This window comes from Mastigoproctus giganteus, chromosome 9 (assembly GCF_048544385.1).
Source record: "Mastigoproctus giganteus isolate SK-2022 chromosome 9, ASM4854438v1, whole genome shotgun sequence".
In the NCBI taxonomy this organism is placed as follows: Eukaryota; Metazoa; Arthropoda; class Arachnida; order Uropygi; family Thelyphonidae; genus Mastigoproctus; species Mastigoproctus giganteus.
In genome coordinates this window covers 171,006,028-171,033,269 of record NC_143583.1, presented here as the reverse complement: position 1 = coordinate 171,033,269, position 27,242 = coordinate 171,006,028, and the positions used below count along the sequence as shown (strand labels likewise).

The 27,242-nt window shown below is 38.5% G+C and overlaps 1 protein-coding gene across 4 annotated transcripts in view; it reads left to right on the top strand.

Annotated features, from left to right (window-relative positions):
- The window catches only part of LRR (capping protein regulator and myosin 1 linker 1 leucine rich repeat protein), a 1,021,987-nt gene that overhangs the window by 506,628 nt on the left and 488,117 nt on the right, over window positions 1–27,242 (top strand). For all 4 annotated transcript variants that reach the window (XM_090381859.1, XM_090381857.1, XM_090381858.1 and 1 more), the window contains exon 21: window positions 17,561–17,695. In XM_090381859.1, coding sequence (XP_090237985.1) covers window positions 17,561–17,695 — 135 coding nt within the window. The remainder of the gene's footprint in view (window positions 1–17,560; window positions 17,696–27,242) is intronic.

Genomic DNA, 27,242 nt, shown 5'->3' with positions numbered 1-27,242 from the left:
AAATGTAAAAAAAACTGGGGGAGGTGCATTATAGCCATAGAAGCTGATGCGCTAACAAGGTCATCATCATCATCACTCTTAGTCACCCTAACAAAGCCCATATATTTATTTGTTCCATGATGACTCCCACCAGTCCCAGAAAGCCCCAGCACCCCACTCTCCAGGCTACTGCTCATTCTAATAGAAGCAGTGCAAGAATCACTTTCACCTCTGCTTGCAGCTACTGTGAATCCCCCTCCAAGCTAGCAGTTTTCCGACCCACCTAACACTGCCTCGATAGCATCAGGAAACACTCTTGCACCCCTTCTATTTAAGTGTATCCCATCCCTGTAGAAGCAATCTATCCTGTTAACAAGCACAAACCATGCTAAGAAAAATTCCACACCAGGAGCCTTGCACAATTTGTCCAGGGCCAAATTGATTGACAAGGCTCTCATCATGTATTCCTTCCTGTTTTGTCTGGGCAGAATTGCAGAAACTTTCAAATTTAACTGTAACTCCAGGGGCTCACATCTGGTGAGTATGGGCTTGGCACACGCAGAATGATGATATCCTGAGCTGGATATAATCATTCTTCTCTTTCTTGGTGATTCCCTTCTACTTCTCTCTGTCTCTCTCTCAGGGTGACTCACTCAGAATTTTTTTTTTGGCTGGTGCAGCATAAACCTCAAGCTTCCTTGCATCATATGGTTAATAATAATAATAATAATAATAATAGTAACTCACGACTTTTTTTCAACATCGACCTATGCTTAAGTAAATCTTTAGCTCTCCTACTCTTAATGTCGTTAGTGCCAATGTGTACAACAACATCACCCTTTGTGTCCTTAAAATATGATATCTGTTCTACAACAACATTAACTTTTGCTCCTGACAGACATACCCTGGTCCTATTCCACCTATCCTTTTCCTTTTTACACAATATATTTCCCATCTCCCTGACAATGGAGTCACCAGCAATAACTAGCCCCTGTAGGACAAGCCCTTTCTCCCTTGGAGAGAGTGCCACTGTGTTGCCTGATGCACAAGAGTAAGCTTTGGCATTGAGTTGGACAGCTGAAGGCTTGATGGGTCCCCACTTTAATACCCTTGAGTGCATCTACCCGACTCTTCAAACTCTCATAAGGGCCCGTGAGAACGCTGAGTTGGCACCTAATTTCTTGACACTCTCTGCACTTAGCACACACACAAAGACTTCCTCCTTGGCTTAGATCTAATGCTTACCCCAGGGGCTCACATCTGGTGAGTATGGGCTTGGCACACCCAGGGTCCTGAGCTGGATATCATCATTCTTCCCTTTCTTGGTGATTCCCTTCTACTTCTGACTCTCTCTCTCTCTTGGGGTAATTCAGATTTTTTTTTTTTTTGGCTGGTGTAGCATAAGCCTCAGGCTTCCTTGCACCATATGTCTAATAATAATAAAAAACTCTGTTACAGACAATACATAGTGCATTTGGTCCTGATGAAATACACTACACATTGCTGAAACAACTAGATGAGCAATCACAATTAGCCCTGCTAAGTGTTTTTTGACAAAATATACCTTCAAAATTATTTTCGAGACAAATGGCACCACGTAATAATTCTGGCTTTTCCAAAACAGAAAAGATCTATCTAATCCACAGATAGATCACCCTGTAGCCCTGAGCAATTGCTTGAGTAAAGTGTTAGACATTATTCTTCCATGCACAACAGTATCCTTTACGGTATACTTTACGAAAGCAAAAATCCTTTACGAAAGAAAAAAATTATCAAAAACAGAATAGTGTGGTGTCTAGAAACAAGGAAAAGATGTATCTAATCCATAGAAAGATCACCCTACAGCCCTTATTGGTTGCTTGGATTAAGTTCTAGAAAAAAATGGTCAGTAACAGAATAGCATGTTATCTAGAAAGTAATAATCTTCTCAGTCTAGCACAGCATGGCTTTTGGAAAAGTTAATTCACTTTAGACATACTTATCCTGTTCGATAATCAAGTGAGAAATGCTTTCCTCAGAAAACAACATGTCGTGTTGTTTTCTGAGGAAAGACATTGAGAAAGCATATGATACCATGGTGCTACAGTATACTTAGAAACTTACATCAACTTGTCAGAGGACGTCTACTTATAGACACATGGAACTTTCTCAAGAATTTGATATTCCAAGTTCAAATGACCAATCCACAGTCTAAAACATCTTACCAAGAGGATTGTGTGTACAAGAATCTACAATGAGTTCCATACTTTTTTGTAATTCATATAAATATAATAACAAATACTAAACTGCATTACCAAAAATCTTTATGCAGATGAATTCAGTATCTTCTTTGAGTACAACGTATGAGAACAATAGAATGACAACTACAAGAGACCATAAATGAAGTCACTAAATGGGCAGAAATAAATGCCTATAGACTGTCTACACAAAAAACAAAATATATACATGTACACATATATATATGTAAATGTATACTTTTCAGAAAAAAGGAATCTCCATTCCGTTTTCTGAGAAGTGTAGAATCTCATCCCAAACTCAAGCTCCAAGGACAGATTATCCTAGTTGAAAATAGTCTGCTTCCTTGGAATCATCTTTTACAAGAAATTAAGTTTTGTGGAACACATTTTCCACATAACAGTCCAGTGCCTAAAGAAACTGAATATCATAAAAGTGTTATCAGCCATAGCTTGGGGAGTAGACTAAACAAAGCTACTGTAATTATACTGCATATTAATTCAAAATAAGCTGGACTATGGTGCTGTGGTGTATAACCGCAAGATCTAATGCGGTAAAATGACTCTACCCATTACATTATTGCACACTGTGAACAGCTCTTGGGGTTGTTTGTATATCACTTGTCAGAGTCTGTATGCTAAAATCCATGAACCTTCTCTTCAGATCAGAAGACAGAACCTGTTACTTCCTATTCAGCTAAAATAAAATCTCTACTAAGAAACTTGCTGCAGGTAACTGTTTTTACGTCTTAGAGGGAGCGACATTACAGATGGCACACCTAGAATCAATAAACCTTCAACCATAAAACTTAGAAATCTTCTCCTCAGTAGACAACTTAACCTAAACAATATTACCTACCACCCCCCATGATAAAACAGTCTACTGTTTGGGAAATCAAACAACCCACATGCAACTTCTCCTTCCACAGATAGGACAAGCAAATTCTCCCCCATAAATATTGTGCCTTGTACACAGCATGTAGCAACATAAAAGCCACAGTTTTCAGATCACAGTTTAACAAATTGGTTCAAAACTGAACTTCATGGAGGAGTGGCAGTTTACTCTTCAACAAACAGCACTTTTGCCCAGAAACTTCCTGCTGCTGAACTACAAATAATTATATTAGTTCCAGACCAATTTGAACAATCATGTTTCCAAAATAGTATCATTTTCACTGACTTGCTTAGCTCCACAATGCTTATACAAATTATCAGCCCTAAAAATCACCCTCTCCAACAACAAATATGACATAGGGTGTCGAAACTCCCCCAATAAGGATGCAGATTTTCTGGATCACTAGGCATATTGTAACATATGGAAATAAAAAGCAGACAAAATTGGAAAGAAATCAGCAACACTATTTCTGCACCACAGTAAATACCCTTTCTGGACTACAAACTAGCTATTCCCAACAGTGGGATGAATCACTGGCAACAACAGTGACAAGTTCTAACAACAGATTACAGAAAATTAAAAGTATCCTCTAAGCCAGCGGTCCCAAACTGCTGAGATTTGTGGACCCATTCAAAAATCAAAACATGTTTTCGGACCCCTGCACACACACACACACACACACACACACATATATGTGTGTGTGTGTGTGTGTGTGTGCAGGGAATTACTTTGATATCATATATGTGGATCTTAGAAAGGCTTTTGATACTGTTGCACATGGAAGACTGCTGAACAGTTTGGAGCAGTGTGACATTGGAGGCAAATTGCTGCTATGGATAAAGGGATGATTGAGGGAGAAGACAGAGAGGGTAATCAATGGACACTGCTCATCGTGGACTAATGTTATTAGTGGAGTCCCTCAGGGTTCAGTGTTGGGTCCATTGTTGTTTTCTGTATTTATAAATGATATTGATGATGTTATATCAAGCTTAATGTTCAAGTTTGCAGATGATACGAAAGTTGGCAGAGTTGTTAAGGAGACTAATGACAGTACTCTGCTGCAACAGGATCTAGAAAAGTTGAGCAGATGGGCTGAGAGGTGGCAAATGAAGTTTAACATTGACAAATGTCAAGTACTACATATGTGAAGCAGTAACCCCAGAGTGACGTATCAATGCTGTGGTACTACACTGACAGTGGTAGAGAACAAAAAGGACCTGGGGGTAATTGTGCAGGCAGATATGAAGTTTTTTGAGCAGTGAAGATGGTCTGCAAGTGTACCTCATAGTGTCTTGTCAATGATATACAGGAATTTTTCTAGCAGGGATAAGGAGGTGATTGTCCCCTTGTATAAGGCAATGGTCAGGCCACACTTTGAGTACTGTATACAGGTCTGGAGGTCTCATTTCAAGAAGGAGGTAGAGCTGTTGGAACGAGTACAGAGAAGGGAAACAAGATTAGTGAATGGAACAAAGGGTTACTCTTACGAAGAAAGGCTTAAGTTTTGCAAATTACGGTGTCTGGAGACTAGGCACATGCAAGGTGATCTGATTGAGGTGTATAAGGCCTTGAATGGTTTGAGCAGGCTTAATGCTTAAGGGATTCTTCCTCTTGCTCAGAATAATCACCTGAGAGGGCATAAATTCAAATTGAGGAAAAACAGATGTAGGATATATGTGCGGAAGTTTGCCTTTAGCCAGCGGGTAGTAGGTTGGTGGAACAGATTTCCATCCTTTGTTGTGGAAGTTGATAGCCTAAATAAATTTAAGGCTCCAATGAGACAAAGAAAACTTTAATATAATGAGCTGGACAGGTATTTGGAATGAACGAAGGGGTGAAATGGGAGCAGGTTGTTTTTTTTTTTTTTTTTTTGGCTGATGCTGCATAAGCTTGCTTTCTTGCATCATATGCCTCTACTAATGCTAATTATGGCCACTCTGTATATTGATGGCCTTCTTCCCCTAACTGTACATTCTATCCATTTTTGCTAATGATGTCATACTGCATTCCACCTTCCATTTTGAAAAAACTTTCCCTGCACAAGCAACTTCCCAATTATTCACTACCAATTCCTTAAATGGTCATCTCCAGGTAATTCTTCTCTGAGGCAAAGAAAAGTTAGTTAATTTAGTAAACTTAGAAAAACTTAGTTGAGTTCCGATCTCCAGGTGATTCTCCAATGAGACAAAGAAAACTTTAATGTTAAATTCGATCCTTCTAAATCTCAGTTTTATCTTATTTCTCACAGAAAACAGTTTACCACTTCTCTGCTTCTCTTTTATGACACTGGTTTTTAGAGAAGATTACATACATTATTAGTGATTATCCTGACTTCTAATTCTCTCTCTCTCATTTGGCATGAGTACATCAGAAATATTGCTTCTTCTGTATGAAAAAAAAAAAAAAAACAGTGTTTTGTTAGCATGTTTCTTAGCATTACTTTTCTTCTAAACAGCTTCCCACTCTGTACATATCTCAAATCTGCCCTAATATGGAATAGTGTTCCAATGTCTGGGGATGGTGTCTCCAAAACTCTCTGTCTTTGAGACTCCATTCAAAAGAGGGCAGTTAGGTTAATAATGACTCATATTTTTCAAAGTCTCTCCACTCTCTGTTTATGAGACAGACTTTAGTTTCTTCCTAAAGTCTCTCCACAGAAATCTATAGAAAAGTGCCTTCCTTTTCTATAGATACTTCCCCACTCTCTTCCAAACCAGCTGACCACATGCTTAAACTACTCAGCATCCATTCACTGTTTAACTCCCAACACACAGAACAAACTTTTCCTTTTCCGCCTGTATCATTTCTGTTTTACTGTTTTCTGCAACAATCTGCCTTCATAAGTATTTCCTCAGAATTACAATCTAGAGAAATGTGAGTGTAAATGTTAATAAAAAGTAAAATAGAAATGTTAATAAAAAGAAAAAACTACATAAGTTGATTTTTGTTAGCTGAGAGCTATGTTATTATAATTGATCTTGAGAGCTTACTCAAGGACCAATAAATACACAGAGAGAGAAAAGTTGACATTGATTTCAGCTTTTACTTCTCAAGACCCAGGCTCTGCCAAGTTAACACTAAGGTGGTTAAAAGATGGTTGACATACTTGACATAAGTTGTTAAATATGAACTTGTTAATATAAATTTTATTTCTGAAATTATGCTGAAATTTCTGAAATTAACAACCAAAACTAATATAAGTTTCTGTATTGGGGAGTGGGAGATGTGAGATCTCATAAATCAAAATTTCCTAAGGTTTAACAGAACACTCCTGGAAAATCATGAAAATTTTATATCAATTTAACTTTTCCTTATTGAATAATATCCAAACATTTGAAATATTTGTATAAAGAGAACTAATTTTACAGAGGGAGCTAAATTTTCTCCCCCCCCCCCAATTCTAGTGAAATTTTGAGTGGCTTGAAAAATCTTTTTTAAAATACCCAAATATAAAATTTCACAAAAATCTGTCTTCAAGTTGTTACCTGCAGAAAGATGGATAGATACAGTGAAGAAAATAGGCACTATACAAAAATGTGCTTTTGCAAGTCTGTCTAAAAACACATGTAACTATGTAAAAAAAAATTAAAGTACTTTCAGCAAATAAACAAAGAAAATAATTTTCAAAAAATGATTTATTGCATTTCATAATGACATGCATAATTTTTCTATTACATTCGAAGCTCTATATAACAACCTCCCAGGGAATGAGAAAGCGGTTGTTAAATCGAAAGGATGTTATCTCGATTGTTCATAAAATAGCATTAAGTTAATGAGAAATTGGCCAGGATCAACCACATAGGATGTTATAATGTGTGAGACATTAAAAAGAGGGTTGCTATAAAGAGCTTCGACTATACTTTAATTGATTATTATTCTTATTAATTTGAAGACACATGTTGAAATGCCATTCTGGTGCATTTCAGGTCAAAGCTGAATCTGTATAAAAAGTTTCCCTTATTCAAATTTTGTGAAAGTTTTCAAATAAGTAATGTCTTTGAACTTAAGTAATGCCTTTACATTTTCCGTGTACAGTTCTATGAGGCAAATTCTGACTTTTCTCTGCCTGAGTGCCAAAAGATAGTTTCCAAGTGACTTTGCTAGTGTGAGTACTAACTTTTCAATACATTTTCTCCACTTGCAGTGTCACTGCTGATAGCTAACAAAATTACTGCTATCTCCACTACCAACATATTGCTCTCCTACTCTTCTGATTGCTTGGTCACTGGTTGGCACTGTTCCTGCCTCTGTGTTTGGGCTGATAACCTGGAGGAAAAGTTATCTTTCAGGACTAAAAGGAATAATCATGTATTATGACAACTACCCTGAACCTGGATTCATCTTATTGTGATGACCCAAATGAAATGGACTATAAAAAAAAAAAAGTATAACTCCCTTCAATCCAAGAGACTCCGAAAAATGAGCATCAACAGAAGTATCCAACATTCCTTATAATATATTCTCTTTCATCCAAGCCTATGGGTGCCCTTTCACCCTTTCTAATTCAGAAACTTTTAGAAATGTTGGTTCTCTGAAAATGGTGAAAAGAATCCAATCTGGAGATATATTCATAGAAATAGCCAGGAGCAGGCCATCCTGAAGGTGCCAGGGGTGCACTGCACTGAGCCACCAACATTCAAGGGTTGCCCGAAAACCTGAAACTCACATAAACATATGAAGAAAATTTTAAAGGGAGATGCCAAATTGCGATTTACACTTGGGCACCACATTCCATGGGAATTCCACTGGAAACAGCTAACCATCAGCATTCTATGGCTTTAATGAAAATACCAACTTTTAGCAGAATACCAGTGCATATCTCAAGGGGTAATTTCAGAATGTGACTTGATGAATGTGACTGAAAACAAGTTAATTCAGGAATGAAAAGATCAAAAAGTCTTTCAGTCAAAACAAATGATTAAAAAAATGGTGAACTTGTTTCTACTACACTACAAAATCAAAAAACTGTATGCTAAATCCTTTTAGGTATCAATGTCTATTCTAAGATGAAATTGCAAAGATTTTTTCCTCTCCAGTGAAAATTTCAAATGCCCTGGCAGACACAAACAGTATTCTTACATTTGATATGCCAACCTTACCATCAAGTATCAAAGCAGGATACTTCAGTTGCCACATATTCCCTATATTCCCAATCCATTCAGATGCTACAAGCTTCAAACATTTGGGCACTTTAAAACAGTATGTCGAGGGGATGCATTATGCCTAAAATGCAGCTTCAAAGCTCATACAAAAATGGACTGCACTGCAGAAATACTGAATTCCCAAATTGTAAAGGCCAGCATCCAGCCTACACAAAAACCTGCAAACTCTGGAAGGTAGGAAAAAAGATTAAAAAATACTTGGTTGAACAAAAGGTTACCTATCAGGAAGCAAGTTATGCCAATGTGCCAAAATTCAGTTATACTGTGCCTTCCAATCTACAGTAACACAAAAAGCTGTCATTGTATTCTCATCCATGTCAATGACCGATGGGACTTGATCCATACTGTCATCTCCGCAGCAGACACATACAGAACAATCTAAAATGAATTGTGCTAAAAACACTGCTAGCAGCAATCCCACCAACTGCTTATTTTGATTTTACTGCCAGAAGCAGTAAAATCAAAAGCATCAGCCCCAACTAAGAGAGACCAACCATGCTCAGCAAATATGGATATCAATGTTGGTATCCTTCAAGATGAGCCAAGCTTAGATCTATAAGCTGAAGATGACATGGACATCCTACCTTTCCAAAAAAAAAAAAAGAAAAGATGAAACTAGATTGGTACAAGCAACTGATTGTTACTGATCAGTTGGATACAAAAAACAGGCAGAACCATACAAAATGTCTAAAACCCAATAATGCATAATCTCTAGAACCACATTATACAGTGGAACTGTAGAAGTGTACTCAGCAACATTTATGATATAATCAAACATTAAGACTCTTCCATACAACCAACCTTTTACAATTTTTGAGCTAGAGAGCTGCCTAAACTATATTATGTTTCTGTATTGTATACAGAATATATCTATTCTGTATACAATACAGAAACATAACTAACTCAACAAAAGGATGCATAACCATTCTTGTCAATAACAAGGTTCCTGCCAATCACATCCCACTGCAGACTACATTAGTAAACAGTACATCAGTACATTTTGCTTTGAATTTTATGTTAACAGTAGTCTCTAAAAACCTGGAGAATCTTATTGTGCAGCTTCCGCTTCCTTTCTGCCTATTGGGCAATTTCAATGGACACCATCATGTGTGTGTGTGGGGCGGGGGGATCTTCCCAGACAACTGCTGTCAATGTTATACCCCAAACCTCAGGTGGTCTTCACAGACATGCCATCATACCTAACAGCTGGCTGACAACCTGATTGATTTCAAGAAACTTAAAGTTTAAGGCACACTATATATGGAAAAAAGCACAGGAGCACCAGGGCGTAGCGCACGCTTCTTGATTAGACCGGGCTTCGAGCCCGTGCCCACCAAATATGGAGGATGCGGAAAGGTCAGGGAATAACCACCACATATCCCCGGAGCAATATGGCCTTAGTTGCTAATGCTCCTAAAAACCAAATAACAACAACATATGGAAAAAAGCAAAAAAAAAAAATAATAAAAAAAGACTCATCAATCCAATTTGCTTCCACCGTTACTTGTACAAAGAAAAATCTGGACAGTAGAAAAATCTGGAACAAAACCAAAAAGCTGTATGCTAAATCCTTTTAGGTATCAATGTCTATTCTAAGATGAAATTGCAAAGATTTTTTTCCTCTCCGGTGAAAATTTCAAATGCCTTGGCAGACACTCTGCGGAAATCTCAGCCCCATTAGCATATGAGTCAGCCTTTAAACCAGAAAAAGCCAACACAGAATGGTATAAGCTGAACTTCAATTACAATAGCGCCTCTTCCATACAACCAACCTTTTACAATTTTAGAGAGCTCCCTAAAGTGATCAGTAAACAGTGCACCAGGACCTAATCGGATATATTATCTCACACTTCAGTACTTTGAAAAAAAAGCTCTGAATTTATTACTAGTGTATTTTAACCAGATATATTCAGAAAGCTACTACCCTCATTCTTAGTGCTACTCAATAGTCTTAGCCTTCCCTAAACCTGAAAAGAATCAGTAAGATCTACAAAACTATCAACCAATATCTCTTAGCAGTTACCTTGGTAAGATATTAGAAAAAATGATTCAAAATCGATTAGTATGGTATTTAGAATCTTGCTCAATAATAAATAAGAACCAGTACGGCTTCTGAAAAATTTGGCCAAGGGATAGATCTTATGATCAAGGCAGAATCCAACATACAGAATGCTTTTATCTGAAATGAACATCTTTTCGTTATCTTTGAATTGAATTGAAAAATCCTTTGATATACCAACTGGCACTATAGCATTCTTCAAAATCTGTATGCCACATGACTTCGAGACCAGCTGCAACTAATCATGTAGAGATTAATACAAAACAGAACTTTTCAAGTGCTTTAATACAATGCTCTAGCCCAAACAGTTGTACAAGAATTAGGGGTCTCAAAAGAATCAGTTCTTAGGGCTGTGCTTTTACAGTTGGGATTAATAACATAACAGAGAATATCCCAGCTAATCTTGGCACATATCTATATGCTTACAGTATCTGGCTGCTCAAAAAATATGCACTCCATTGAATGACAACTTGAAATCTCAATAAACAAAACAGAGTCATGGGCAACCCACAATGACTATCACCTCTCTGCATTAAAAACCAGTCATTCACTTTTGTAAAAAGCATCAGCTCCATCCAGATCCCGAGCTAACCCTGGGAAACCAACCAGTACCACTTAGTAACAGTGTCTGGTTCTTAGACCTAATATTTGATACTGAATTTCCAGAATGCAAACCCAAATTACTTATATTCATCTTCTTCAGTTTATGAAGAAGATGAATATACTTAAAGGTAACTCTTCTGTGGGGAGTGAATCACTTTACACTGTTACACCTATATTGAACCTTAATCAGATCCTGTTCAGAATACAGAGCTCCAGTTTACGACTCTGCAAGTAATACTACATTGGCATGGCTCAATCCAGTCCAGAAAGGGGGGTGTCTTTGTGTGTGCTTGATGTAAAGAGTGTGAGGATGTTAGGTGCTAATTCAGAATTGTTATGGGCCTTCATGAGACCTTGAAGAACAAAGCGGATGCCCTAAAAGAGTTTAAATTGGGGGCCCATCAACTCACAGCTACCGACATAAATGGCAGAGCTTACACTTGATCATCAGGCAACACAGTGGCAATCCTGAAGGCAGAATGGGCTGGTCCTACAGGAGCTAGTTGTCAGTGAACTATTATCAGGAAAACTGGAAATATATTGTTAAAAAGGATAGATGGAATAAAACCAGGATATGTCTGGCAGGTGCAAAAGTTGATAACATTGTAGAGCAGGTATCATCTTTTAAGGGCACAAGAGGTGATATTGTTGTACATATTGGCACTAATGACATTAAGAGAGTAGGAGATCAGCAGACTTACTTAAAAAGTACAGGTCAGTGTTGAAAAAAGTCATGAGTTAGGATTAAATTTGGAAACTATCTTCCTATTCTATCTGCAATTCTACCCAGACATGATAGGAAGGAGTGTATGATGAGAGCTATATCAATCAATTTGGCCCTGGAGAGATTGTGCATGGTATAAAATTTTTCTTAGTGTGGTCTGTGCATGTTGCCAAGATGCACTTAAATAGAAACGATGTAAGAATATTCGCCGATGCTATCAAGGCAGTATTAGGTGAAGCAGAAAACTGCTAACTTTCGGGGATGCATAGATTAGTAGATTAACAATAACCACTGGCAGAAGTGGAAATGATTCCTGCACTGCTTCTATTGGAATGAGCAGCAACCTGGAAAGCAAGGTGCTGGAGATTTTAATAACTGCTAGGACTCATCATGAAACAATCATATACATGGGCTTAATATTGGGAGCTACTAGTGCTCTCGGGATTGCCCTAGGAGATTTCAGGACATCCCCTGTACAATATTTGTACATAGATACCAATGAATCTCCACTACACCTTAGGAGAAAGGTATTGGTTCTTAACTATGGATTTTTCCCATCTGGAAAAATCTCTTTGATCCTCAGTGGATAAATATATACAGAAACAAACTCAATGAAAATGAACTTGCTGGTATTCATTTACAAGAACTAACATAACAATGGAACATCCACCTTTTAAATATCTCTCAAGCCTCAGACACAGTGCAACTACTATGGAAAAGTTATATAAATTCTTGCAAAAAGTATATATACAGTGATAAAGTAGTTATGTAACTCTTAACTATTTTTGTCATTGTTGTAACAGTCCCCACAAAGCCAAAATTTTAGTCAGATACATACTGCTCATGGCTTCGCCAATACACAAACTCTTCAGATATATACAGGCAACTCAAAAATTTACACATCAGTGGAAGCAGGAATACATCTCTGGAAGTGGATGTAGAAAGTAATCCTTCCTACATCCGCTGCCTCTGTCCTGTTACCACTTGAATGCAGTGTTTTTAGAGCAGAACTCTACATAATCAAGATGGAAATTCTTTAAGTACAATAATGTCCCTACAAAATAAATTTCAGGATTTCCATCCATTTCTGACACAAATCAGATCTTGGTTACTTCATCTTAGTGAAAATAAACTGACTGTCAAGTTTTACTGGATATTCAAGTACATTGGAATAGCAGGAAACAAGCGAGCATATCAAGTGCCAAGGAACCCCTCTGGCTTTGATTCCATCCCAGTTCTTACATTGATTACATGCCAATCACACATTGGATATGTACTGACTTGTGATCTCAAGTCTAGAATACTGAGATATATTACTAGTAGTAGTAGCATGTGATGCAAGAAAGCAAGTGTATGAGTTTATGCAACATCAGCCAAAAAAAAAAAAATCACACCATTCCCTCCAAATGCCTGTCCAGTTCCTCCTTAAATTTATTTAACGTATCAACTTCCACAACGACAGATGGAAGTTTGTTCCAGCAATTACCACCCGCTGGCTAAAGGCAAATTTCCGCACATCTATTCTACATTTGCCTTTTCTTAATTTGAATTTATGCCCCCTTAGGTTCGTAATCTGAATAAGTGGAAAGATCCCATCAGAATTCAGCGTGCTCAACCCAATCAAGGCCTTATATACCTCAATCAGATCACCGCGCAGGTGCCTAGTCTCCAGCCACTGAATTTGCAGAACTTAAGCCTCTCTTAGTAAGAGGATCCCTTTAATCCCAGGGACTCACATCTGGTGAGTATGGGCTTGGCACACCCAGGGTCCTGAGCTGGATATCATCATTCTTCTCTTTCTTGGTGATTCCTCTCTCTCTCTCTCTCTCGCTCTCTCGGGGTTACTTGGAAATTTCTTTTGGCTAGTGCAGCATAAGCCTCAAGCTTCCTTGCATTATACTAATAATAACAATAATAAAAAAATTCCCCTCACCAATCTTGTTGCCCTTCTCTGTACACACTCAAGCAAATCTACATCCTTCCTAAAATGAGGCCTCCAGACTTGTACGCAGTACTCAAGGCGCAGCCTGACCATTGCCTTATACAGAGGGACAATCACCTCCTTCTCCGTGCTAGAAAAATTCCTATATATCATGGACAAAACACCATGACCTACCCTGGCAGCCTGTCTGCATTGCTCAGACAACTTCATATCTGACTGCACAATTACTCCCAGGTCTTTTTCATTTTCTACCACATTAAGTGTAGTACCACAGAGTTGGTACATTTCTCTGGGGTTACTTCTACTCACGTGCAGTACTTTGCAGTTGTCAAGGTTAAACTTCAGTTGCCACTTCTTAGCCCATCTGCCCAAATTATCTAGATCCTGTTGCAGTAGCACACTGCCATTACTGTGATTAACAACCCTGCCAACCTTTGTATCATCTGCAAACTTCGACACTAAGCCTGATATACCTTCATCAATATCATTGATAAATATACAAAACAACAGTGGACCCAAAACCAAACCCTGTAGGACTCCACTAATAAAATTAGTCCTCGAAGAGCAGCACCCATTAATTACCACCCTCTGTCTTCTCCCACTTAACCATCCTTTTTTCCATTGTAGCAACTTACCCTTAATACCATTCTTTTCCAATTCGTACAATAGTCTTCCATGCGCAACAGTGTCAAAAGCTTTCCTGAAATCCAAATATATGATATCAAAATTATATTTTGCATATAATTTTTATTATATTTTGCGTATTTTCCAGTTCCTTTGTAACCACATCATAATATCTAATCAAATTTGTCAGACAAGTCTTTCCCTTAACAAACCCATGCTGTGTCTGAACTATTGCTGCAGTCTTGTCTAGATGATCCTGCAATGCATCTTTAACCAGTGACTCCATTATTTACCCGGAACAGAAGTTAAACTGACTGGTCTGTAATTACTCATGTCACCCTTCGATCCGCCTTTATGAATTGGGGATACATTTGCATATCTCCAGTCCAGGGGACCTCCCCTGAGTCCAAGGATGCTCTAATAATTATGGCTAAGGGTTTGCTTAGTTGCTTTGCCGCCTCCTTTAATATAACTGGATAGATCCCATTCACCCCAGGTGCCTTTCTTATGTTTAACTTCAACAATTTCTCCTCCACTTTGCTCTCAGTTATTACAAAATTATTAAGCACCCTGCTACAATTTTATAACCTTCTACCATTTTCAAACCGTAATAACTCCTCATGTGTGAATGTAGATGCAAACTACTCATTCAGTTTGTTTGCTATCTGAGCAGGATCGTCAACAGCTGAACCATCGATATCAGTGGACCAATCAGATTCATCCCCTTCCTTTAGACTTTATATAAGTAAAGAAATCCTTGCTGTTTTTCTTAGCATCTTTTGCTAAAGATTTCTCGTAATCTGTCTTCGCCTGCCTAACCTCATTTGTTTGTTTGTTTTTGTTTTTTTAGGAGCATTAGCAACTAAGGCCATATTGCTCCGGGATATATGGTGACGGGCTCGAACCCCGGTCTAATCAAGAAGCGTGTGCTACGCACTGCAGCTCCTTCGCACCTCCTTTTTGACCTGATTACAGACTAGCTTATATCTGCCATAGGCATCTGTATCTCCTGATAATTTATGTATCCCATGTATTTTTCTTCTCTGCCACGAATCCCTTGTGTTCATCTGACATCCATTTAGGCCTAAATCTTGAACAGTATTTCTTAGTTAGTGTGAAAAGTCTAGTAGCTTCCAAGATTACTTCCTGGAATGCTTCTCATTTCGAGTTTGCTGTTGGTGACATCATCAGTTGTTCCCACAGTATAGAATTTAAAAATTGTCTGAAACCACCATAGTCACCTTTACGAAAGCAAAACCCCTTCCCTTTACTCCTGATCGTAGTTTCATCTTTTCTTAAATCCCACATGAGTACACTGTGGTCATTGCCACCCAGCGGTTTCTTTATCTGCAGATTCGTAATGCATGAATAATCACTGCTGATAATCAGATCAAAAGTATTACTCCCTCTGGTTGGCTCTCAAAGATGCTGCTATAGAAAACAGTCATCCAGTAAATCCATAAAAGTCTTGCTAGTGTGTGAGTGACTGACCCACAAGTTCTAGTCAATATCTGAAAAGTTAAAATCCTCCATTATAAGACTTTCTGATTTACTGGCCCACTCTATTTCTGTGTGCTGTTGTTCATTGTACTCATCAGAGTCATTAGGCCTATAACGCACTTATACTCTCGTTTTTCCTTTCCCAGTGCTTATGTCACGCCAAACTGACTCAACATTGCACTGGCCACCCATGTAAATTGGATGCACTGCGTTTGATTTTATTTTTCCTAACTAACAGCACAACCCCTCCTCCCTTCCTATCCTCTCTGCCCTTTCTGTACACATTGTACTCCCCAAATTCCAGTTCTGCATTCCTTATATCTGTATGACACCACATCTCTGCTATCCCAACAATATCTGGCTTTGATGTCTTGACAGGCACTTCCAATTCATCAAGGCACCTCTGTAGCCAGGTGGAAAGGAGCAGCAGTGCGTAGCACACGCTTCTTGATTAGACCGAGGTTCGAGCCCGTAACCACCAAATATGGAGGATGCGGAAAGGTCAGGGAATGACCACCGCATATTCCCAGAGCAATATGGCCTTAGTTGCTAATGCTCCTAAAAACCAAATAACAACAACAACAACATCAAATTTATTTACTATACTTCTAGCATTGGTATTCATGCAAGTATACATGTTCCTATTCTTATTATTAACACATCCCATATACCCACCTGTTTCACGATGATTGCCATCAGTCCCTGAAACCCCCAGCACCCCTCGCCCCATGTTGCTACTTATTCTAATAGAGGTTGTGCAAGAATCACCTTCACCTCTTCCTGCGGCTACTTTTAACCTTTTAGTCTGTGAATCCCCCCAAGCTAGCAGTTTTCCGACCCACCTAACACTGCCTCAATAGCATCAGCAAATATTCTTGCACCCTTTCTATTTAAGTGTATCCAATCTCTGTAGAAGCAGTCTCTCCTGTTAACAAGCACAGACCAGGCTGAAAAAAATTTTACCCCTTGAGCCGTGCACATTTCCTCCAGGGCCGAATTGATTGACAAGGCTCTCATCATGTACGTGACTGGGCAGAATTGCAGACACTTTCCAATTTAACCCTAATTCACGACTTTTTTGCAACATTGACCTGTACTTTTTTATTATTATTATTATTAGCCATATGGTGCAAGGAAGCCCGAGGCTTATGCTGCACCAGCCAAAAAAAAATTTCTGACAGTGAGAGAGAGAGAGAGAGTCAAAAGTATAAGGGAATCACCAAGAAAAAGAAGAATGATGATTTTGATAAGTAAATCTGCATCTTAATGCAGATTTACTTATCAAAATCTCTACTGTTAATGTCATTGGTGCCAACGTGTACAACAATATCACCTTTTGTGCCCTTAAAAGATGACATATGCTTTACAACGTCATCAACTTTTGCCCCTGGCAGACATACCCTGGTCCTGTTCGAAATCTGTGGAACAGAACCAGGGTATTCCAAAGCTGTGGGGATCTAGTTTCTGATTAAACAGACGCAACCAATGCTCTCGTGCTTGCTAGAGCATCGGTTGGCCATACACAATTAGTGCACCTCTTTTACTGCTAGGGGAGGATCCCTCGCATTGCTTGCAGATTAACTAACATATTTGCTTAACTAACATATTTGCAAAAAAATGATATATTATTGGAAATGAGGCCAGTTTAACAGAGTCTATGCACTCACTTCTAGATCTATTTGCTGCCTAAATTGATCAGCACTCCAATGTAACAGCTGCTATTTGGCCATAGAAGCTCATGTGCCATCCCCCCCCTTCACTCCAACAACTAACTATTATTTTTAATATTATAACAGTTTCCTGAATTTGAATACTTAACATTATTTTTTATTTTATAGATGGTAGATCGTTTAATGGTTCATTTGCAAGATGCAGTAAATAATATTAAACAGTCCTCTACAGAAGGCATTATACAATATGAAGAAGTGTACCGGGCAGATGGTTATCTGAGTGATGCTAATAATGCCAAACAAGTAAGAGCTATTTTATTTATTTTATTTTTTTTTTATTTGATATAATTCTCAAATAGCATTATAATGGCACACTAGTGACACTAATTATACTAGTCTGGTTTTAGATATAGAATACTTTTAATTACTCCAATAATGTGTGAATAAAAATTAAACTCGATATATGAATTCACTGAGCACAGAGGTTATGGTTCCAGCTGTTTTAAATCTATTGATCCTGAATCCATCTGTTTTAAATATCCTGATGCTGACTCCAGCTGTTTTAAATTTCTTAATACAATATTACTTGCTTGTAGAATGTGTAAACTGAAATTATTCTTGTAGGGATGAAATCCTTCATTCCCCATTCCTGCATTTGTTAAAAAACATGGTTTTCCAATACAATAAATATATTTAGGTTGTTAAAATTAAAGCTGAAACATATTACAGTTGACTTTCATCAAAATTTCCAACTTCATTTGCTGCTCATACTAAAGCTCACAATAATTGTAAACATGTTGTTATAAATTCAGACTATATTTTTAAATTCCCAAAGGCAGAAAAACTAGCCTCTTGTCCCAGTTGTAACAAGGACTGATCTGTTGTCAGAGAAGGGCTGCACCTGTTGATACTTCTTTCTAATTTAGATTCTGATGGTTCATTATGTCTTTATCTGAAAACAAAAATGACTTTACTTATTATTTTACTTCCTGCTTACATCGATGGATTTGTTAACCCCCAACCTTCCATATCAGACTTGTCTCCCTTGAAGCATCCCTTGTTTTCTGAGAGAAAGAGATTAGAAGTACTAAAAGAATTGCAAACATTCTTAATCCCAAGAAATCTTCAGGCCCTTACAGTATCTCTACATGTGATTTAAATTTATGTTTTATAGAAATTTTAGATATGCTCCAGAGAACATAGTTCTAAATTTTCTCATATCCTGCCAATTCCTAAGAAGGATGATAAATTTCTGCTTTCTGCTTATTGTCTTATTATTATTATACAGACCTCTCACTTATACAATCTTGAAACCTTCCTTCTGATTAACTTCAATTTCATGAAATCCATCAATTTTTGAACCATTAGTAATATCTAGGCTATGTACGCATTTGTGAGGAAATTCCATGGAAAGGATTGCAGAAACTTTAGCAGTTACTTGAAACATTTCTAAAACTCAATCAGTTTGTCATAAAGGCTTTATAAGTAGAGTTCCCAGATTTCCCTATTTTCTGAGAACATCCCCAGAATTTGGCCATCTGTGTTTGTAATGTCCCTGATTTTTAGAATATGTCCCTGAAAATGTGACTCAGAAGAACTGCAAATCATCATGTGCTTGAGACCAATGTCTTTTCTGGCCTGTCTTACACATTAAAATAACATGCCCTCTCAAAATGGTAACAATGACATGACGTTACTAGGGCTTCACTTTCACTTTCCAGGAATTACTAAGAAATTCCTGGAAAGATGTCCAAGGCTACATTTTGTAGCCTTGGACATTAGCAATGAATGAAGTTAAAAAAATAATTCAGAGTATCTTAATTTATGTAATGCAACTTGGTCTTATTGAAATTATATTGGGGTCATGAGGGCCTATTTTGTCCCCCTCTCTCTGATTTTCACTCTTTTCTTGTGTGTGTGTGTGTGTGTGTGTGTGTGTGTGTGTGTGTGTGTGTGTGTGTGTGTGTGTGTGTGTGTGTGTGTGTGTGTGTGTGTGTTGTCAGTAAATGCATGCTGCAAAACAAATTTTGCCTTCACAATGAATTGCTTTGGTTTTATTTGTTTATATGACTTTTAAACACTTGGAATAGTAGTAGTAGTAGTAGTAGTAGTAATGAAGGCATGTAATGCAAGAAAGCAAGTGTGAGCTTATGTAACATCAGCCAAAAAAAAAAAAAAAACCCCAATTCAACTTCCACAACGACAGATTAGTTTGTTATATCAATTAACCACCCACTAGCTAAAGGCAAATTTTTGCAGATCTGTTCTACAACTGTCTTTCCTCAATTTGAATTTATGTCCCCTCAGGTTCGTAATCTGAGCAAGTGGAAGAATCCAATCAGAATTCAGCGTGCTCAACCCATCCAAAGCCTTATACACCTCAATCAGATTACCTCGCAGGTGCCTAGTCTCCATCCATTGCAATTTGCAGAACTTAAACTTTTCTTGGTGAGAGGACCCCCTTTGTTCCTCTCACCAATCTTGTTGCCCTTCTCTGTATACTCTCAAGCAACTCTACATTCTTCTTAAAATGAGGCCTCCTGATCTGAATGTAGAACTCAAGGCCTGGCCTGACCTGACCATTGCCTTATACAAAGGGATAATCACCTCCTTTTCCCTACTAGCAAAATTCCTGTATATCATTGACAATACCCCATGACCTGCTCTGGCAGCCTGTCTGCATTGCTCTGAAAACTTCATATCTGACTGCCCAATTACTCCCAGGTCTTTTTCATTTTCTACCACCTTAAGTGTAGTACCACATAGTTGGTACGTTTCTCTGGGGTTACTTCTACCCACATGCAGTACTTTGCAGTTGTCAAGGTTAAACTTCAGTTGCCACTTCTTAGCTCATCTGCCCAAATTATCTAGATCCTGTTGCAGTAGCACACTGCCATTACTGTGATTAACAACCCTGCCAACCTTTGTATCATCTGCAAACTTCGACATTAAGTCTGATATACCTTCATCAATATCATTGATAAATATACAAAATAACTGTAGGCCCAACACCGAACCCTGGGGAACACCACTAATAACATTAGTGGAGTCCTCCTGAAATCCAAGTATATGATATCAAAATAATTTTTTTCAACCTGTTCCTTTGTAACCACATCATAGTATCCAATCAGATTTGTCAGATAAGACTTTCCCTTAACAAACCCATGCTGTGTCTGAATTATTACTGCAGTCTTGTCTGCAATGTTGCAATGCTTCTTTAACCACCGACTCCATTATTTTCCCCGAACAGAAGTTAAACTAATTGATCTGTAATTATTCGTGTCACTCTTAGATCCCCCTTTGTGAATTGGGGATACATTTGCACATCTCCAGTCTGTAGGGACTTCCCCTGAGTCTAAGGATTCTCTCATAATTATGGCTAAGGGTTTGCTTACTTTCTTTGCTGCCTCCTTTAATATAACTGGATAGATTCCATCCACCCTAGGTGCCTTTCTTATGTTTAACTTCAACGATTTCTACTCCACTTTGCTCTCAATTATTACAAAATCATTAAGCACCTTAGAGTTTCATAAACCCCTGGCATCTTCCTCCCTTAATAACTCTTCATGTGTGAATGTATTTGCAAAATACTCATTCAGATTATCAGCTATCTGAATCAGCACATTAACCTTTTGATTATATCATTGCATTCCAAAAAGATTAATCTCCACTATATTTTATTTTATTTTTTTATATATTGTACTAGGTGATCCCTGCCAAATCTTGGCAATCCATCATATATTTAAAATATCATACATACAATGTTACAGATGCAGATTTACAATGTTTTACAGAGAATGAGGTAGTTCCATTCCAAAGTAGGAAATGATGCCCAGAGTTCATCCAGCTGATTCAGAATTCAAGAGTAAGTGTTAATGTGTAGTGAACTACTGAGGCTAGCCTTGCCCATATTCACTTTAAAAATAAAGTCAGTACTGTGATCCCCAGAATATCAGTTCTAAGACTACCCAGTTGCATTCAATCCAGGTACACAAATCAGCAGTGGTAAAGCTAAGTTCATTCTTAATCTGTAGATGACCAACAAGAAGACTGAGTGGATGACCAACTTATTGACCCTTTACCAGAATAAGCAGAAAGCATTTCATAAGTTTTGAAGGCAGCCCTTTCACACGACTTATGCCTAGTGCTCAGCTTGCCATTCCATGTTTAATACCACTAAGAATGTAGCCCTAACCTGATATATCAATGCTTGATCTAAAGAAGGAAAGAGGAACTTATTACAAAAAACCTGGAAGCTTCAGTAGATCATGTTACCCTGTTTGGTTGTCTTATCTCATCTGCTGATGCAATGCCCATGTACAAGGACTCTCCATGTGTTGAGATGTCTAAAATCTCTGTTTTATCCTCCAACTTAAATTGGGTAATCAACTCTCTTCCAAATTTCTCTGCAGTACAACTGCTGCCTCAAAATTAGTAACTTGTTTCCCTAGGTATCTTAGCAAATCTTTACAACTACAGAAATTGATCTCCTGTCATTTCTCTGTGTCTGTTTTCTGAAATTGTGTGGACTTCTGAAGTTATGAAATGAAACTAACAGCAACATTCTTTTTTTCTCTTTCCCATTTTTACATATCACTTTGAAATTTTTTGCCACACTTTAAAACTCTGCTTTCACCTTAGTCACCGAATAGCGATAAAAAGCATTCTGTCATTTTGTCCATTACTGGTTACACAAGGTGGAGCTTTCACCACAGAGCCATAAGATTAGCCAATTTAGCCATAAGTTAAAATTTGTGCATTGCTAGAACAATCAGAGTAACTGAAAAAATGGGTGCTTGCCCTTGAGAATAATGTAACTGGGAGCACGTCAGGGACTCAAGATACTAGTAATGCACTCCCAAATTGGGAGTGCATTACTAGTGTCTTGAGTCCCTATGAAGTGATGCTCTCCCAATTCCGGCCCCAGAACAGAATAACCAAATGCAAAATACTCTGGTTTCAAAAGGACTTATTTCTATTGGAAGACTCCATTGTCAAAGAAATGGGAAATATTTTTTGTAATAAGGATAGGTGGACTAGAACCAGGGTACTTCTGCCGGGAGTAACAGTTAATGATGTAACCAACAGACTTTCAGGTTTTAAGGGTATAAAGAGAATATTATTATTCATGTAGGGATTAATGATATTAAGCACACGTAATCTAACGATTTGTTAGACAAATATATAGGACCATGCTGAAGAAATGCCACTAGTTAGGTCACAATGTCTATGTGTCTGCAGTTCTGCCAAGACATAATAGGAGGGATTATATGCTAAAAGCCTTGTGAATTAACTCAAGGCTTGAAGGACTGTGCAAGGCTTTTGGGAGAAAATTTTATCAGCTTGGCCTGCTCTTGTAGGTAGAAGGCATCTGTTTTGTAGAGACTGGATACACTTAAACAAAGTGTATCTGACAAGGGCAATATAGATACTCGTTTATCAGTAATATTGGTCAAAGTAACACACCTCACATACCTCAAGAGTTCTTGTTTGTTACCCCAACAGAACATATTAGCAAGGTGTTCTAAGGGCAGAAACATTTCAAATGAGCAGATAGCTAATGCCAGGGAAGTGAGCCTAAATAACTTTAAGGGGTGTGTCAGGGTAGTTAACTATACAACAACACTAAGTCTTAATTGTTTATAGAGTAATGTCAGAAGTGTCGTCAATAAAATGAGTGAATTTGAACTGCTGGTTAGGACAAGTAACACTGACATAATAGGGTTTACAGAAGTGTGGTGCCACCCGGAAATAGGAAATGATGGGTTTCAGTGTGACATGTACAATGTATTTTGGAATGATAGAACAGATAGAAGGGGTGGTCGGGTCATGCTTCTTATCAAAAGCAGCCTAAATATGCCGAAATCTTTCCTGGATTCAGATGTTTTGAATGCTAGTATAGAATCTGTATGGTGTGTGATAGTTGGAAGCAAAGATATAATGAGAGCAGGAGTAATCTACAAGCCACATGATTGTGAAGATTATGATGAGAGCCTCTACATGCAAATGGAGTGGGCCTATAAGGGTGAATGTCTTATTATAGGTGAATTTAATTTGCCTTTAATTGATTGGAGAAAATGGGGAGGAAACTCCATATGGGGGACAAAATTTTTAAATCAACTAGATTTTTATTTGTATCAACACGTCAGTGAAGTACTAGGGAAAAGAATATTCTAGGCCTCATAATCACCCATGAATTAGATGACATAATAGCACTGACAGTACAGGAACCAGTAGCGGGAAATTATCATGGAGTTCTATAATGGACAATGAAGAGAGAGAGAGAGAGAGAGAGAGAGAGAGAGAGAGAGAGAGAGAGAGAGAGAGAGAGAGAGAGAGAGAGAGAGAGAGGTGGTTAAAGGCAAAGGAATGGGTTACAATTTCAGAAAAGGAAATTGCTCCTCTATTAACTGGTTAGATATCATGTCCTCTATTAACTGGTTAGATATCACACAGAGCAAATACAATTGAATTATGATATATCTTTAAAACATTAATCACAGAAGCCTTGAATGTTTAAGGCAGAAACACACTATTATCACATTGCAGGACTCTCGTCATGTCACTGTTTAGTGTAAACTGTGAAGTTGGTCGTAGAAGAAGCATCACTGTAATGTAGAGTGACTAGATTGTAGAGTGACTCGATAGGTGGAATAGGACCAGGGTATGTCTGCCAGGGGCAAAAGTTGATGACGTTGTAGAGCGGATATCATCTTTTAAGGGCACAAAAGGTGATATAGTTGTACACGTTGGCACTAATGACATTAAGAGTAGGAGACCGGCGGAATTACTTGACAAGTACAGGTCACTGATGAAAAAAAGCCGTGAATTAGGGTTGAAATTGAAAGTGTCTGCAATTCTGCCCAGACACGATAGGAGGGAGTATATGATGAGAGCCCTGTCAATCAATTCGGCCCTGGAAAGATTGTGCAGGGCTCAAGGGGTAGAATTTTTTTCAGCCTGGTCTGTACTTGTTAACAGGAGAGACTGCTTCTACAGGGATGGGATACACTTAAATAGAAAGGGTGCAAGAATGTTTGCTGATGCTATCGAGGCAATGTTAGGTGGGTCGGAAAACTGCTAGATTGGGGGGATACAAGGACTAATAGATTAACAGTAGCCACTGGCAGAGGTGAAAGTGATTCTTGCACTGCTTCTATTGGAATGAGCCGCAGCCTGGAAAATAAGATGCAGGATATTTCAGAGACTGCTGGGAATCATTGGGGTACAAGTAAACACATGGGTTGTGTTAGGGTAGCTAAGAAAAAGAACAGGTGCATGTATACTTGTGTGTACACCAATGCTAGGAGTTTAGTAAATAAATTTGATGAATTTGAGGTATTGCTCAAAACATCAAAGGCAGATATTGTGGGGATTTCAGAGACGTGGTGTCACACAGATATAAGAAATGCAGAACTGGAATTTGGGGAGTACAATGTCTACAGAAAGGATAGACAGGATAGGAAGGGAGGAGGGGTTATGCTATTAGTTAAAAAACACATAAAATCCAAGGAAGTGAAGCCAGTCGACATCGCTGGACAGTGTAGTGTCGAGTCAGTTTGGTGTGACATAAGCATTGGGAGATCAAAATTGAGAGTAGGAGTGTGCTATAGGCCTAATGACTCTGATGAGTATAATAAGAAACTGTTCGGAGAAATAGAGTGGGCCAGTAAATCAGAGAGTCTTATAATGGGGGATTTTAATTTCCCAGATATTGACTGGAATTTGGGGGCTGGTCACTCACACAGTAGCAAGGCTTTTGTGGATTTATTGGATGATTGTTTTCTACATCAGCATGTTCGGGAGGCAACTAGAGGGAGTAATACTCTTGATTTGATTATCAGTAGTGATTCTTCATGCATTAAGAATCTGCAGATAAATGAACCACTTGGTGGCAGTGATCACAGTGTGCTGAAGTGGGAGTTACTCAAAGAGGTAACTACCATTAGGGGTAAAGGGAAGGGGTATTGCTTTCGTAAAGGCGACTACAATGGACTGAGACAGTATTTAAATTCTATACAGTGGGATCAACTGATGATATTGCCAACAGCAAATTCAAAATGGGAAGCATTCAAAGAACTTATCGTGGAAGCTACTAGGCTTTACATACCAACTAAGAAATATTGTTCAAGGTTTAGGCCTAAATGGTTGTCAGATGAACTAATGAGGCATATGGCAGAGAAGAAAAATGCATGGGATACATACAAATTAACACGTGACACGGACGCCTATGATAGATACAAGTTGATCTGTAACCAAGTTACAAAGGAGGTTAGGCAGGCGAAGGCAGATTACGAGAGATCCTTGGCAAGGGATGCGAAGAAAAACAGCAAAGAGTTCTTTACTTATGTAAACTCTAGAAGGAAGGGGATGAATCAGATTGGTCCACTTGAGATCGATGGGTCAACTGTTGATGACCCTGCTCGGGTAGCTAACAAACTAAATGAATATTTTGCATCGACATTCACACATGAGGAGTTATTCAGCGAGGGGAATGCCAGAGGTGTATTCAACTCTAGCAGTAAGCTAGAGAATCTTGTAATAACTGAGAGCAAAGTGGAGGAGAAATTGTTGAAGATAAACACAAGAAAGGCACCTGGGGTGGATGGGATCTATCCAGTTATATTAAAGGAGGCAGCAAAGGAGGTAAGCAAACCCTTAGCCATAATTATGAGAGCTTCCTTGGACTCAGGGGAGGTACCCATTGACTGGAGATGTGCAAATGTGACCCCAATTCACAAAGGGGGATCAAAGGCTGACACAAGTAATTATAGACCTGTGAGTTTAACTTCTGTTCCCGGAAAATTAATGGAGGCACTGGTGAAAGAAGCACTGCAGGATCATCTAGACAAGACTTCAGTTATAGCTAGGACACAGCATGGTTTTGTTAAGGGGAAGTCTTGCCTGACCAATTTGATTGGATACTATGATGCAGTCACAAAAGAACTGGATGCAGGGAATAACTTTGATATTATATACTTGGATCTTAGAAAGGCTTTTGATACTGTTGCACATGGAAGACTGCTGCACAAATTGGAGCAGTGTGGCATTGGAGGCAAGTTGCTGCTATGGATAAAGGGGTGGTTGAGGGGGAGAAGACAGAGAGTGGTAATCAATGGACACTGCTCATCGTGGACTAATGTTATTAGTGGAGTCCCTCAGGGTTCAGTATTGGGGCCTTTATTGTTTTCTGTATTTATAAATGATATTGATGATGGTATATCAGGCTTAATGTCCAAGTTTGCAGACGATACGAAGGTTGGCAGGGTTGTCAAGGACACTACTGACACTATGCTGCTGCAACAGGATTTGGAAAGGTTGAGCAGATGGGCTTCGAGGTGGCAAATGAAGTTTAACATTGACAAATGTAAAGTACTACATATGGGAAACAGCAACCCCAGAGCAACGTATCAACTCTGTGGTACTACACTGACAGTGGTAGAGAATGAAAGGGACCTGGGGGTGGTGGTGCAGGCAGATATGAAGTTCTCTGAGCAGTGCAGACGAGCTGCAAGAGTAGCTCATGGTGTATTGTCAATGATATATAGGAATTTTTCTAGCAGGGATAAGGAGGTGATTATTCCCTTGTATAAGGCAATGGTCAGGCCACACCTAGAGTACTGTATACAGGCCTGGAGGCCTCATTTCAGGAAGGATGTAGAGCTGCTGGAACGAGTACAGAGAAGGGCAACTAGATTGGTGAATGGGACAAAGGGGTTCTCTTACGAAGAAAGGCTTAAGTTTTGCAAATTACAGTGTCTGGAAACTAGGCACCAGCGGGGTGATCTGATAGAGGTGTACAAAGCCTTGAATGGTTTGAGCATGCTCAATGCTGATGGGATTCTTCCTC